This window comes from Xyrauchen texanus, chromosome 10 (genome assembly GCF_025860055.1).
Source record: "Xyrauchen texanus isolate HMW12.3.18 chromosome 10, RBS_HiC_50CHRs, whole genome shotgun sequence".
NCBI lineage: Eukaryota > Metazoa > Chordata > Actinopteri > Cypriniformes > Catostomidae > Xyrauchen > Xyrauchen texanus.
The window spans coordinates 17,601,052-17,614,022 of record NC_068285.1 but is presented as its reverse complement, the minus strand read 5'-3'; the positions used below and the strand labels follow the sequence as shown (position 1 = coordinate 17,614,022).

Below are 12,971 nucleotides of genomic sequence, written 5' to 3'. Positions count from 1 at the left end.
TTGTTCAGGGGTTTACTGGGTATGCCTGCATTTCCATTTACTTTTTAACTGTTGCATCATTGATTGTGTTTAAGGCTATGAATGACAAGGCTAGCCAGAGCACGCAGCTGTGTTTTTTAAGTAATGTTTCTATAAACAATAAAAACTGAATGAGAGCTCTCCGTGTGAATATGAGAAAGGTCTGTCCAGATGACCTTCACACATACTTTCCACAGACATTGGAACCATCTTGATAGTTGCGGTTTGCATGTTCCGTTTCTAGACTTAGAGTTCAAAATTTAGCGGATTAGGATGATTTGCTATAGTTTTTGCATTAAAAAGGTTGGTTAACAGGGTGAACTAATGACATACAATTGAATAATAGGTTAATCAGTCACATGAATGACTCCTGAATCCATAATTTTCATAATTCATACTCATTATAATCTTCTGATTTTCAGGCCCAGCGACACATCACAGACCTGTATGAAGATCTCAGAGATGGACACAACCTCATCTCACTGCTGGAGGTGTTGTCTGGAGAGACACTGGTAAGTGTGTCAGTGCTGATATGAGGTCAGATGTTCCATCTAAAAATCCTGTTCAAACGTATTATCAAACCTTACCAACATCAGCCTGATATTCTGCTTCTGCAAGGCTAATAACTCTCCACCTGGGTTTGCTTTCTTAACATAACCCTCTCCTTTTATTGTGTCCTCTTGCTTCTTAGACCTTGTTAGTTTGTGTGTTTAAGTGTAGTTACCTTTTTTATCTGAATTTGATTGGATACTTCTAGAATTTTAACACCCTCAGATGATTATTATTATAATTATTTGCATTCATCAATGGTTATGTTGATGGTTGACATTCAGATCTGTATGACCAGTGGCTCAAACAACACATGGGAGTTTCTTCGACTACTGTATGGACACAAAATAAGCACTCTTAATAAAATTATTAATAAATAAAAAATCTTTTCACTCTCTCACTAGTTTATTTATTTTGACCAACTGTACATACACATGCCTTAAAAGAGACTTCAGACATTATTTTCTGAAACAATAACACATCTCATATTGTGTATTGTTTTTAGTAGCATTCTGTGGTGGAAATTGCAATACATATTTTCTGTTCAAATTGGTAATTATCTTGAATAGGTATTTTTCTTTATTTTCTTCAAAAATCACTTGTCTCATATTTCATCTCAAGCACTGACATGTTTGTCTCCTTGGTAAGCAAGTATACTTTAGTAAATCTTTAATACTGGCAATTTTGTTGGTCTTGATTGAAATGACATCACAACTAAGGGAAAGTTATAATTTGTGTAAAAATGTATAAAATGTATTTAGTAATATTTAAATTAATAGTTTTATATTTTAAGATTGAAAGTCTCGGTCTGGGACAGGATAACAATCAAATCTACCCATAAAGGCATTTCAAAAGTGTTGAAAAATAAATAATGATGGAACTACAAAAAGTTTTCAAGACAAAAATATTTTTAAAAAGAAAGCTAGTTTTGATTAGTTTTTAGATTTTTTTTAATTAATTTTTTTATCACACCCTGGGAGATAAAAGTGGCCGTAGTTGAAGAAACACCCACATACAGTAATGTAGGGTAGGAATGAATGTCTCCCAACATCTTCCCATCCTGATGAGCACTACTACTGTGACGGTGTCTCTTTTGCATTGCGTCTCACACCTTTAACACATTAACAATCTACATTTTCTGCCTCAGTTTCAACTCTGCACCAGTTTGATCCCCCCTTGACCATTCCTTTTTCAACCTCCTGTTTGCTCACCTCTGCCCTGACCTTGATCCCTTTGCCTTTGCCTCCTCTCTTGTGATGCTCTTGCTGTGGTAGCCGAGGGAACGTGACGTTGTCAGGATATCACGGTTGGTGAGTTGGGTCTGATAATTTCCGGCTCGCCTCCCATGGGGCGGGGGTGTGGCATGTGTCACTGCCAGGGGACCTGCGCTGTGCATGATGTCACTTCCTTTGTCATGACACTTGTTGACGTTGCTGTCCTCCCTCCATATTATTGTATTAAAGAGATAGTTCACCTAAAAATGAAAATTCTTTCATTTACATTCTTTCAATCATGGAACTCAAAAAAAGTGACCAGTGGTTGTCAAGGCACATTAACGACATAAAAGCATGACATGCTCTATATTTCAAGTCTTCTCCCTTTGTGTTCCACGAAAGATAAAAACCCATACAGGTTCAGAATGACATGAGGGTGTCAGTGATTAAATCAAGTATTAATGTTTAGCATTATAGCTGTAGAAATTATTATTTAAAAGGTCAGATTATGATTATACAGTGTGTGTTGTTTGGCCATGTAATGTTCTGCATTACACTGCATAGCTACTAACTAAAGGGTTTCAGAAATTCCTGGAATTTTATGAATTTTTTGTTAGTTTTGATTTCAACATACATTTCAGTTATGTGTAACGGTAGCCAGCTGGTAGGTAGCTGTGTAGTGTGTAAAGCTCACTCCCCTGACCTCAAGAGGTGCACTAGCGACTGACGCTAGAGACTGTAGCCTTTAGCCTCCTTGTTAACGCGCCTGCCTCCCACACCGGAGACACCAGTTCAAATCCCTTTCGGAGCGGGTCAAGCATGACCAGTTACATATGCATCATATCATGTTTCCTCATGTTTGCAAACATGGCATCTTTTGAACATCTACATTGAAAGCCGAAGTGACATCATGCACTGCAAGCCAATAAGAGCCTGGCACATTGGCTGCTATATATTGTGATGACTGATTGACAAATGTCATTGCATGTTCTTATTGTATGCTGGTGCATTTTGTCCACACTTTGGTCCTATTGGGTGTCTTTGCATACAGATAATAGATGATCAATTCTAAAGATGGAAAATCTCTTATCCTTGGCTTTCAGAATAATAAAAGGTGGTCTAGATTATAAAGGTTAAAATCTAGTTTAATGCAGACCTCTTTTAAAAATGTGCTTGTAGTTTGGGTTTTGAATCAAGCCAATGTTTTTAAAGGTAATGCTGTAAGATGTACAAGATGTTACAAATAAATTGTGAATTTGTTTAGTTTAATTATGCTTATACAGGAGATGTTTATTAGTATTAGTTAAAGGTGCGGGCTGTAATTTACTGCTGATTGCTAAACGTTTAAGCATAGATATAGTAATAGTAGAATTGTATTGTTGAAAAATACACTCACCTAAAGGATTATTAGGAACACCATACTAATACTGTGTTTGACCCCCTTTCGCCTTCAGAACGTGGCATTGATTCAACAAGGTGCTGAAAGCGTTCTTTAGAAATGTTGGCCCATATTGATAGGATAGCATCTTGCAGTTGATGGAGATTTGTGGGATGCACATCCAGGGCACGAAGCTCTCGTTCCACCACATCCCAAAGATGCTCTATTGGGTTGAGATCTGGTGACTGTGGAGGCCATTTTAGTACAGTGAACTCATTGTCATGTTCAAGAAACCAATTTGAAATGATTCGAGCTTTGTGACATGGTGCATTATCCTGCTGGAAGTAGCCATCAGAGGATGGGTACATGGTGGCCATAAAGGGATGGACATGGTCAGAAACAATGCTCAGGTAGGCCGTGGCATTTAAACTATGCCCAATTGGCACTAAGGGGCCTAAAGTGTGCCAAGAAAACATCCCCCACACCATTACACCACCACCACCAGCCTGCACAGTGGTAACAAGGCATGATGGATACATGTTCTCATTCTGTTTACGCCAAATTCTGACTCTACCATCTGAATGTCTCAACAGAAATCGAGACTCATTTTTCCAGTCTTCAACTGTCCAATTTTGGTGAGCTCTTGCAAATTGTAGCCTCTTTTTCCTATTTGTAGTGGAGATGAGTGGTACCCGGTGGGGTCTTCTGCTGTTGTAGCCCATCCGCCTCAAGGTTGTGCGTGTTGTGGCTTCACAAATGCTTTGCTGCATACCTCGGTTGTAATGAGTGGTTATTTCAGGCAAAGTTGCTCTTCTATCAGCTTGAATCAGTCGGCCCATTCTCCTCTGACCTCTAGCATCAACAAGGCATTTTCACCCACAGGACTGCTGCATACTGGATGTTTTTCCCTTTTCACAGCATTCTTTGTAAACCCTAGAAATGGTTGTGCGTGAAAATCCCAGTAACTGAGCAGATTGTGAAATACTCAGACCGGCCCGTCTGGCACCAACAACCATGCCACGCTCAAAATTGCTTAAATCACCTTTCTTTCCCATTCTGACATTCAGTTTGGAGTTCAGGAGAATGTCTTGACCAGGACCACACCCCTAAATGCGTTGAAGCAACTGCCATGTGATTGGTTGATTAGATAATTGCATTAATGAGAAATTGAACAGGTGTTCCTAATAATCCTTTAGGTGAGTGTATGTACAAAATGATGATGAGATGACAACTGTAGTTACAGTATATCAGTCTTTGGGGGCTTTCACACTTGGTTCGATTGCCTGTTCCGAACCCGAGTTCGATTGCTCCCCCCTGCCCCCGATGGACTGTGTTCACATTATATATTTGTATCCGAACCGCGGTACGCTTGCGTCATGAAGCTGCAGCTGGTGCGTAATCGTGTTGCTTGATAACCGTGAAATGAAAAGGCGTCAAAATTCAATGAATAGACTTGCTCGGTTCACATTTGTTCTTCTTTTTTTAACCTTTGGTTTTGTTTTCAACATCAAGATACAGAAACACACTTGTGTCTGTCTGCCGCAAAAATACTGAAATCGTTCAAAAGACAGCGGGCTGTCCGCCGAAGACAATTTTTGCGAAGGCAAGCAGAAATCATCTCTCTGCTTGCAGTGCGTGTGCGTCAATCCCGCTTTTCGTCAAGGTAAGTGTATACACACACGCACGCACGCACGCACGCACGAAAGTAAACCCTTTCCGCTCATTTTGAAAGTGACGCGTGTGAGACTGTCGACCACATTATACGTCATCAATAGCGGTTCACTTCCGCGGTTTGGTTCCATTGCATTCATATCAGCAGCGAACCGTACTGGAGTTCACATGAACCGTACCCCAGACCACCTTTTTAAGCGGACCCGAGTACGGTTCGCGGGTGCGCACCCGAGTTCGGAAGACAGCGTTCACATCATCCAAACGAACCGAACTCTGAAGTCATTCGAATCGGGGTGTGCACCAAAAGTGCTAGTGTGAAAGCCCCCTTAGAGAAAAAGCTGCTTTATTCAACAATGATGAGTGCTGCCATGTTAAGATCATATGACCAGCCGAATATTACTGGCTTTATCTCGATAATTATCTGTAATTTGACACTTTCATTGGAGGAATAAATTAATCATGGCTGACAGTATATAGAGCATTTTTTCAATGATATCTGTAACTAGGTGTCCACGCAACATAAAAACAAATGTTACTTAGTGCACCTTTAATGTATTTTTTCTCACACACCTCTGTAACACGACAGAATTCTCCTCATGGTCGCATCTATTTCTTTGAGAAGTCATCTTTCTTACTGATAATCTCTCCATTTGTTTTTCCAGCCCAGAGAGAAGGGCCGCATGCGCTTTCACAAACTACAGAATGTACAGATCGCACTGGACTTTCTCAAACACAGACAGGTACGGTGGACCAAACAACTAATACAAATGTTTATTTTATGTTTTTTTTTTTTTTACATATTCTCTGACTTTATTTCTACCATCGTCTTGTTGTTTCTCAAACAAGCCTCATTGTTGCTACAGGTGAAACTGGTGAATATCAGAAATGATGACATTGCAGATGGAAACCCCAAGCTGACCCTTGGGCTGATATGGACCATCATTCTTCACTTCCAGGTCTGGGATTACATTGATTCCTTAAAGAAATACAGTAGTTCACCCTAATATGACAATTCTGTTATCATTTACTCACCCTTGCGTTGCTCCAAACCATATTACTTTTTTCTGCTGGAAAAACATAAGGAGCTAAGTTCATGAATGCCGTTGATCTGCTCAGATATGATTGAAACATATCACCATGAATTGCAACCTAATTTAGTGTATTACAGTTGTTTGTTGTTCATATTTCAGCAAGCCAAAAATCACAGACAGTCAGCATAACATCATCGATACGACACCAGCGGTTAAGTTAATGTCTTGTAAAGCAATACGATCACTTTTGGTGCAAAAAATATCAATATTTAAGTAATTTTAACTATAATCCAAGGTAAGCTTCACGAGAGAAATCATACAGTCTCTCGTGTGACGTATTCACATTGCCATATTATGGACGTAATCTCATATTCTTCAATCGGTTGAGACATCCAGGATAAGAACACAAACACACCACTGTGAGTAAGGAAACAGATACATCTAGATCTAAACCAAAACCAACCAAGCAACTGTACAGCTTTCCTCCTCCTCATTTGTAAACAGCGCTGCTCTTGCGGCTATGATGCACGTTCTCACGTGTCTTAAGTGCCAATGCGATTACATCACACGCGCCAACTGCTGCTGACCAGCTGTTGTCGTATTGATGACGTTTAAGCTGACTTTCTGTAATGGTTTGAGCTTCAAAATTGTAAGGATTGCAGTTTGTGCAAAATAACTAAGTCTCAAGTGGTGGATCAGCCCACCCACAAAACACCCACAGAACTGAAAAGTTGTACTTGCATTATTTTGCATACGTGGTCTCAGGTTAAATGATCTATTAACTTGTTTTCCATTCAGAATGTTAGACAAAACAAAGAAGAGGACCAACAGAAACTTTATTTTGTCTCTTATATAGATGGTTGGTTCTCTATGCTAAGGCAATACTATTTTTGTATTGCTGGCACAATGTTTTTGTCTCAATATGGAGAGACTGGAGTGCAGTTACTAAAATGTTTGTGTTAATTCAGTTTCTTTCCGAAGAAAAAGCGGAAGCAGCCTCCTTTTTGTCACATTGGTTCTTTGGGGAATTATGGACCAGGAACGTGTCCATTTCAGTTGGTGACTCACTTCTTCCCTTAAGGAAGTGGAAGCCGGCACACTGGCATGGTGGTTTGGTGACTCAAAAGACCAACCATATGTTTTGGTTGTGCAAATGTGCGGTTGGAAATCGAGAACTGGTCCTTATGCAGAACTGGTTCCAATTCCATTATGCAGTATATACAATATGTTTTATCAAAGAAGTATTTAAAATGTAGGAAACATTTGTATGAAGCCAGGAACAACAAAAAAAGATTAAGTGCACCATACCATTTGTGTATTGTGTAGATGTGGAGAAAATACTTTCTCACTGCAAAGTGTTCTACTTGCATTAAAAAGATGCTGAAATGTCTATCTTGGTTCTCGTAAAGCTAGACTGAGACTGAGAGGGTGGACGACGTGTTTCCATGATGTCTGAGTCACTGTGTGCATCCTCAGTATAACATTCAGAGTTATAGATTGACCAGACTTTCCTATAAAACAGTACTCTTATAATAGGAGGAAACTTGATTTTAGCTGTTGGGTGGTTATAACCCACAGGGGAATCCTGACGATGAGTCACCAGAGGAAAGTATGCATGCAAAATCACAAACTTAAAATTGAACAAGCTTCTTTTTATGAGTGAATATTATGATCACTGTCAACCACAAGTCCATTCTATCATAGCAACACCAGTGAGGGCATTTGAGGTATTCTTTTCTTTCTCAATTTAAATTATGAAATGCCATGTCAATTTCCCCAAGCAATATAGGGTATTGTTTCATTATTGGTAAGCAGCAAATCGCACATTCAAAACTATGATACTAAGCATTCTATTCCTAAAAAAGAGTACTAGTAATTCCCTTTTGGTAAATTGAACCATTCATATAAAGCATATGGGATGGCCATACTTGAAGAAAAAGTCATGGTTACTGTTGTAACCTCCATTCACTGATGGAGGGAACGAGATGTTGTGTCGAATGTATTGACACAAGGGGTCTTTCTTGAGAGCCTCACGTACCTCTGAAATTGAGAAAAGGCCAATGAGAAATTGGCAGACAGAATCTTTTCCCGCCCCTGGATATACGGGTATAAAGGGAAGCGGGCTTGCATCTGTTAGTCAGGTTTTCACACTTAGGAATCGAGAATAAGGTACGGCCGTTTACAGTGATAGGTCTAGTGTCGCTGACAGAGAAAACTTGCAGGTCCCCAACCCTCTTGATAGAAGCTAGCGATATCAGGAGGGCCGTCTTCAAGGATAGGGTCTTGAGCTCAACTGAGTCAAGCGGTTCAAATGGGGGTCTCTGAAGGCCTGAGAGGACTACTGTGATATCCCAGGAGGGGGAACAGGATTGACTAGGGAGAGTTCAGCCTCAGGGTGCCTCTAACGAACCTGGAAATCAAGTTGTGCTTACCCAAGGACTTGCTGTACACTGCGTTGTGTTGGGTCTCGATAGCGGCTACATACACCTTCAAGGTGGAGGGGGACAGCCTCCCCTCCAACCTGTCTTGCAGAAATGAAAGCACTGACCGAACTGTGGGTCTTCAGACCAGGAAGTACACCAATTTGCGAACAAGTGCCACTTTAGGGCGTAAAGTTGCCTGGTAGAGGGAGCTCTGGCTTGTTTGATCGTGTCTACAACCGCAGGTGGTAGGTCTCTCAGATCTTCCGCGTCCCATCCAGGGGCCAGACATGGAGGTTCCAGAGGTCTGGAATGATGGGTACGATGAATTGGGTAATATGAATAAAGGGCTGTAGAAACCCTTCTTCATCTTGGCTGGAGGGACAGGCTCTATCGCGTCCTTGAGTAGCAGAGTTTTAATCTCTGCAATTAAGACGCTGGTGTTTACGCCGTGCATCGAGATGGAGTGTATACCGCTGAAACGAGGTGGGAGCCTGGCGAATTGAATAGCGTACCCAAGTCGGATGGTCCTGGCCAGCCAACGCAATGGGTTGGATAGCGAAAGCCATGCATCCAAGCTCCGTGCGAGGGGCACTAGAAGGCCGATCGTTTTTTACATACCGGGTGGGGCTTCGCAACGGGGGAGAGAAGGTAATAACACATCGGGAGGCAAAAGCGTGTCCTGAGGCTTGAGTGCTGAGAAAAGTCTCAAAGCACTTACCTTGCTCCACGTACCCGGCAGGGGGTGGTTTAGAGACTGAGGAAGAGGTCCTGGAGAGCGACTTCGGGACTCATCAGCGCTGGCCTGCCGGGGATGAGCAGTCGTGGGTCCGGAGGCAAGGTGACTGCGTCCGGGGAACTGAGACTGTAGGATTTTGATGCCGGGGCACTGTGAGAATGGCATGCATCGACTGGATGACCCAGGAAGTGAGGAAATTTCTCTTTTATTGACAATGTGGGCAAAAGAAAATGAAGAGTGGTCCTCTTCAAGAGTGAACATCTGACTGCCCGGGTCTTCCATCTCAAGAGCGCTTAGGAGCTTAGAGGTCTTAGAGGGGGTCCTGGAGTCGGGGGGCTTACGCCGCCTGCGGGGCACTCGACGCTGGGGCTGAGAGCTGGGCCTGAGAGCTGCCTGTTTTTTGGATGCAGGTGGACACCCTCGGTGGGTAGACGGGGCACGGGCTGTGTGAGATAGCCTCCATCTGCCTCTTTACCGCCGAAAACTGCTGGGCGAAGTAGTCGTCAGTGTTGCCGAAGATGCCAAGCTGGGAGACAGGGGCCCACGAGGGTGGCCATCTCCCGTCCGAGTGCCCGCGCTGTGACCTTCATGGCTCTGAGAGCGAGGTCGGTGGCAGAGCACAGTTCTTGCAGCACATCGGGGTCAGGACTACCCAGGTGCAGTTCTTTAAATGCCTTGGCTTGGAGGACCTGCAGGATAGCCATGACATGCAGGGCAGAGGCGGCCTGTCCGGTGGCGCTGTAGGCTTTTGAGGTCAGCAATGACATCATCCTAAAGGCCTTGGAGAGGAGTACTGGGCAATCCCACCAGGTGGCAGCGTTCTCAGGGCACAGGTGGATCGCAACCACTCTGTCCACCTGGGGAACTTCCGTGTACCCGTGGGCCGCCCCACCCTCAACGGTAGTGACAGCGGACAAGTGAGGAGGTCGGTTCCGTTCAGTGAAAGGTGCCCTCCACGACCTCGTCAGCTCGTCATGCAATTTCGGGAAAAAGGATCCAGAGGGGGGCGTGGCTGGGAGCAGCGCCCTGACCTGAGGTAACAATCGTCAAGCCATGAAGGCTTTGGGGAGGACGGAGGGTTCCAGGCCAAGCCCACGCTCACAGCGGCCCGGGCAAGCATGTCGGTCATCTGCACATCAGCCTCAGACTGGGCAGTAACTTCAGCTTGCTGCTGCACAACCTCTCAGCTCCGAAGAAAAAATCGGACTGACAGACGCACGCACGCTTTTCTTGATACCAGTATGTCCGGGGGGCGGGGCATGCAAATTCTGTCTGCCAATTTCTCATTGACCTTTTCTCAAGTTCAGAGGTATGCGAGGCTCTCAAGAAAGGACCCTTGTGTCACTACATTCGACACTATATCGAGTGAGTGACAGAAGGGGAACTAAAAACATTTCCCTTACAAAATAATTAGTTAAATTATAGTAACACTAACTGTGGTAACTATGGTACTTAATATGGTCTTTTTTTTTTACATTAACTGATAATAACTAATAACTGGTTAGGAGATTGAGGGAATCCACTACTTTCTTATTACAACTCTTCCCTAGCATGTGTACTGTTTCTAATGCGCATGTGCGCTAGTGAGTTGATTGACAGGCAATGTCTGTATCTAAAAAGCGATTGGCTCCTTTACCTGTAAGGTGGCACATCCTTTCTACATCCGTTGACTGTTGGGTGCTAGAGCTTCTTGATTGGGCTTTCCAATTTCTCCCATTCATTTGAACAGAAGTGGCCCATCTCTACTAAATAATCTCTGCTATGGTCTTACTACACATACCTCTGTTAAACCATTCAAGAATGATGGTAAATTTTCTTAAGAGCAAGTTCAAACATTTATTTTGGAGTTCCTTGTTGACCATTGCCATGCTTTTCTTTGCTCCATCAGATCTCTGACATCCAGGTGAATGGTCAGTCAGATGATATGACCGCCAAGGAGAAGCTGCTCTTGTGGTCTCAACGCATGGTGGAGGGCTACCAGAGCATGCGCTGTGATAACTTCACCACCAGCTGGAAAGATGGCAGGCTCTTCAATGCCATTATCCATAAACATAGGTAAAAGCAAGTCAGAGTTATGGCCTTGGGGCTAGAATCAGACACGTTGGTCCATGTGCTCAAATGGGAAATATGGGTTCAAATCCAGCTTACATACCAGTCCCATTCATCCAGCTTCTCCCCATCATTTCCTGTCATTTCTCCACACCTTATTAATAAAATTGCAAAAAAGCAACAACAACAAAAAATCATATAAAATAAAAGGTGTTTTTTAAGCTCCAAATTAGTCTCGATGAACCTGAGATATGAGAAAAACATGGCATGAATGCTTGTATCTCTAGGCTCAAGCAGACAAGTCAATTTTTGAGGTTCATGTCTTAACTTGCTAGCTCAGTATGTCTATCACAGACACCTTCTTCCCCTTGTTGTGCTAATTCCTGACTTTAACTAAGACATTTTAGACAAGAAACAAGACCAGCCATGCCATTTCTTAAGGTTTACTGACCTGTTAGCACCTCCATGTGTGTAATTTTCAGTCTCACTTGGAAATAAACAAGAATAAAGATCGGTCATTCTACAACTTTAGAATCACTGACCCTTTGAAACCTTCATATGAATACCACTCAATCACACAAACATTTGCTTTTGTTTAGTATTATTTAGAATTTCAAGGATTCATTGGAAGTATGCTTGAAATGGCATTTAGTAAAAGAAAAAAGAAATGAAATTTGAATCCTGAAATGAAGGCGTAGCATGTTCTGAAAAGATACCCAGAGGGTGTGTTTTTTTTAAGTTTTTTATCATTCATCATGTAGCTGCATAACTTAGGTGTACATGAAGCTCAGGCACCAAATTAACATCCAGATGACTCTAAGATTTGAGCAAATGAGGAGCAGTTCACTTTTCCTCTCTCTTACAACTTTAACAACAACACAAGATTAGTATGTTATTTTGACGTGCTGTGAAGACGAAATACCAGTGGAGGGTAACAAGACTGAAATGGAGTTAACTGAAGCTCTTGAAACTTGATGAGTGACACAACATGGAAGGTGTATTCTCTGAGGATTAAGACTGCTTATCATTGGATTTGGAAAGGGATTCTTATTGCTCAAGAAACTGTAGTTCTAGTGTAGAATTCTGTAGACATTACTAAGAATAGGAAATCACATTTACGATAAAGGAACAGATTGATACGTCAGTTACACCTGACATCCAGCACAATGTTTAGTCGGAAGATGAAGTTCCGCTCCAAGAGGAGTCGTAGCAGCTCATCCAGCCATGGATCATGTAGTGACCTGGAGGACCGGGTGGTCATGCTGTGTGAGGATGTTCCTTCAGAGACCTCTTTTGATTCAGGCCAGGGGTCCTTCAGTCCTGGAGCCTGCTCAAGCGGTGGATCCCAGAGTGGAGATCTTGAACAGGGCATGGAGCAAAGATTTTCCCCACTGTACAAAGACAAGTTCTCTTACCGAAAGGTGTACCTCTCAGATGTGGAGCCTCCCTGGGGCCAGCCATGCTACCTGCTCACCCATAGAGTCAATCAATCGTATGAATGCTTTGTGCTACCTTCTGCTTAAAGAAATTGTTAAAAAATCAAAGCAATTCTGTCTTTGCGACTGTTTTTGTCATCATAGCTTTGCAATATAATTGATATTTAGTTTGAAATGTTACTGAATTTATAGTTTGGACAGTGGCTCACTAAAGTATGTGGACACTTAAACATTAGATAACAAAACATAAAACACTAAGATTATCAGTAGCCAACCAAAATCATTTTGATTCCAGCATTTTTATTTTTTATTTTTTTTAAGTATGAGGTTCTCCATACTTACGGTATTATAGGCTATAGGGACCTGTGTGTACATGTAGTATTTCACTAATAATTGTTTTTTTTGTAGAGCTTGCTGTTGAGTAAGTGTTTAGTTGTATAACAAGAGGCTTTTTTTTTTTTTTTTA

The 12,971-nt window shown here is 42.2% G+C and overlaps 1 protein-coding gene across 1 annotated transcript in view; it reads left to right on the top strand.

Moving 5' to 3' along the window:
* The window catches only part of LOC127650843 (plectin-like), a 90,452-nt gene that overhangs the window by 52,760 nt on the left and 24,721 nt on the right, over nucleotides 1-12,971 (top strand). Inside the window, exons 4-7 of the mRNA XM_052136480.1 lie at nucleotides 441-530; nucleotides 5,493-5,570; nucleotides 5,694-5,786; nucleotides 10,909-11,075. Coding sequence (XP_051992440.1) covers nucleotides 441-530; nucleotides 5,493-5,570; nucleotides 5,694-5,786; nucleotides 10,909-11,075 — 428 coding nt within the window. The remainder of the gene's footprint in view (nucleotides 1-440; nucleotides 531-5,492; nucleotides 5,571-5,693; nucleotides 5,787-10,908; nucleotides 11,076-12,971) is intronic.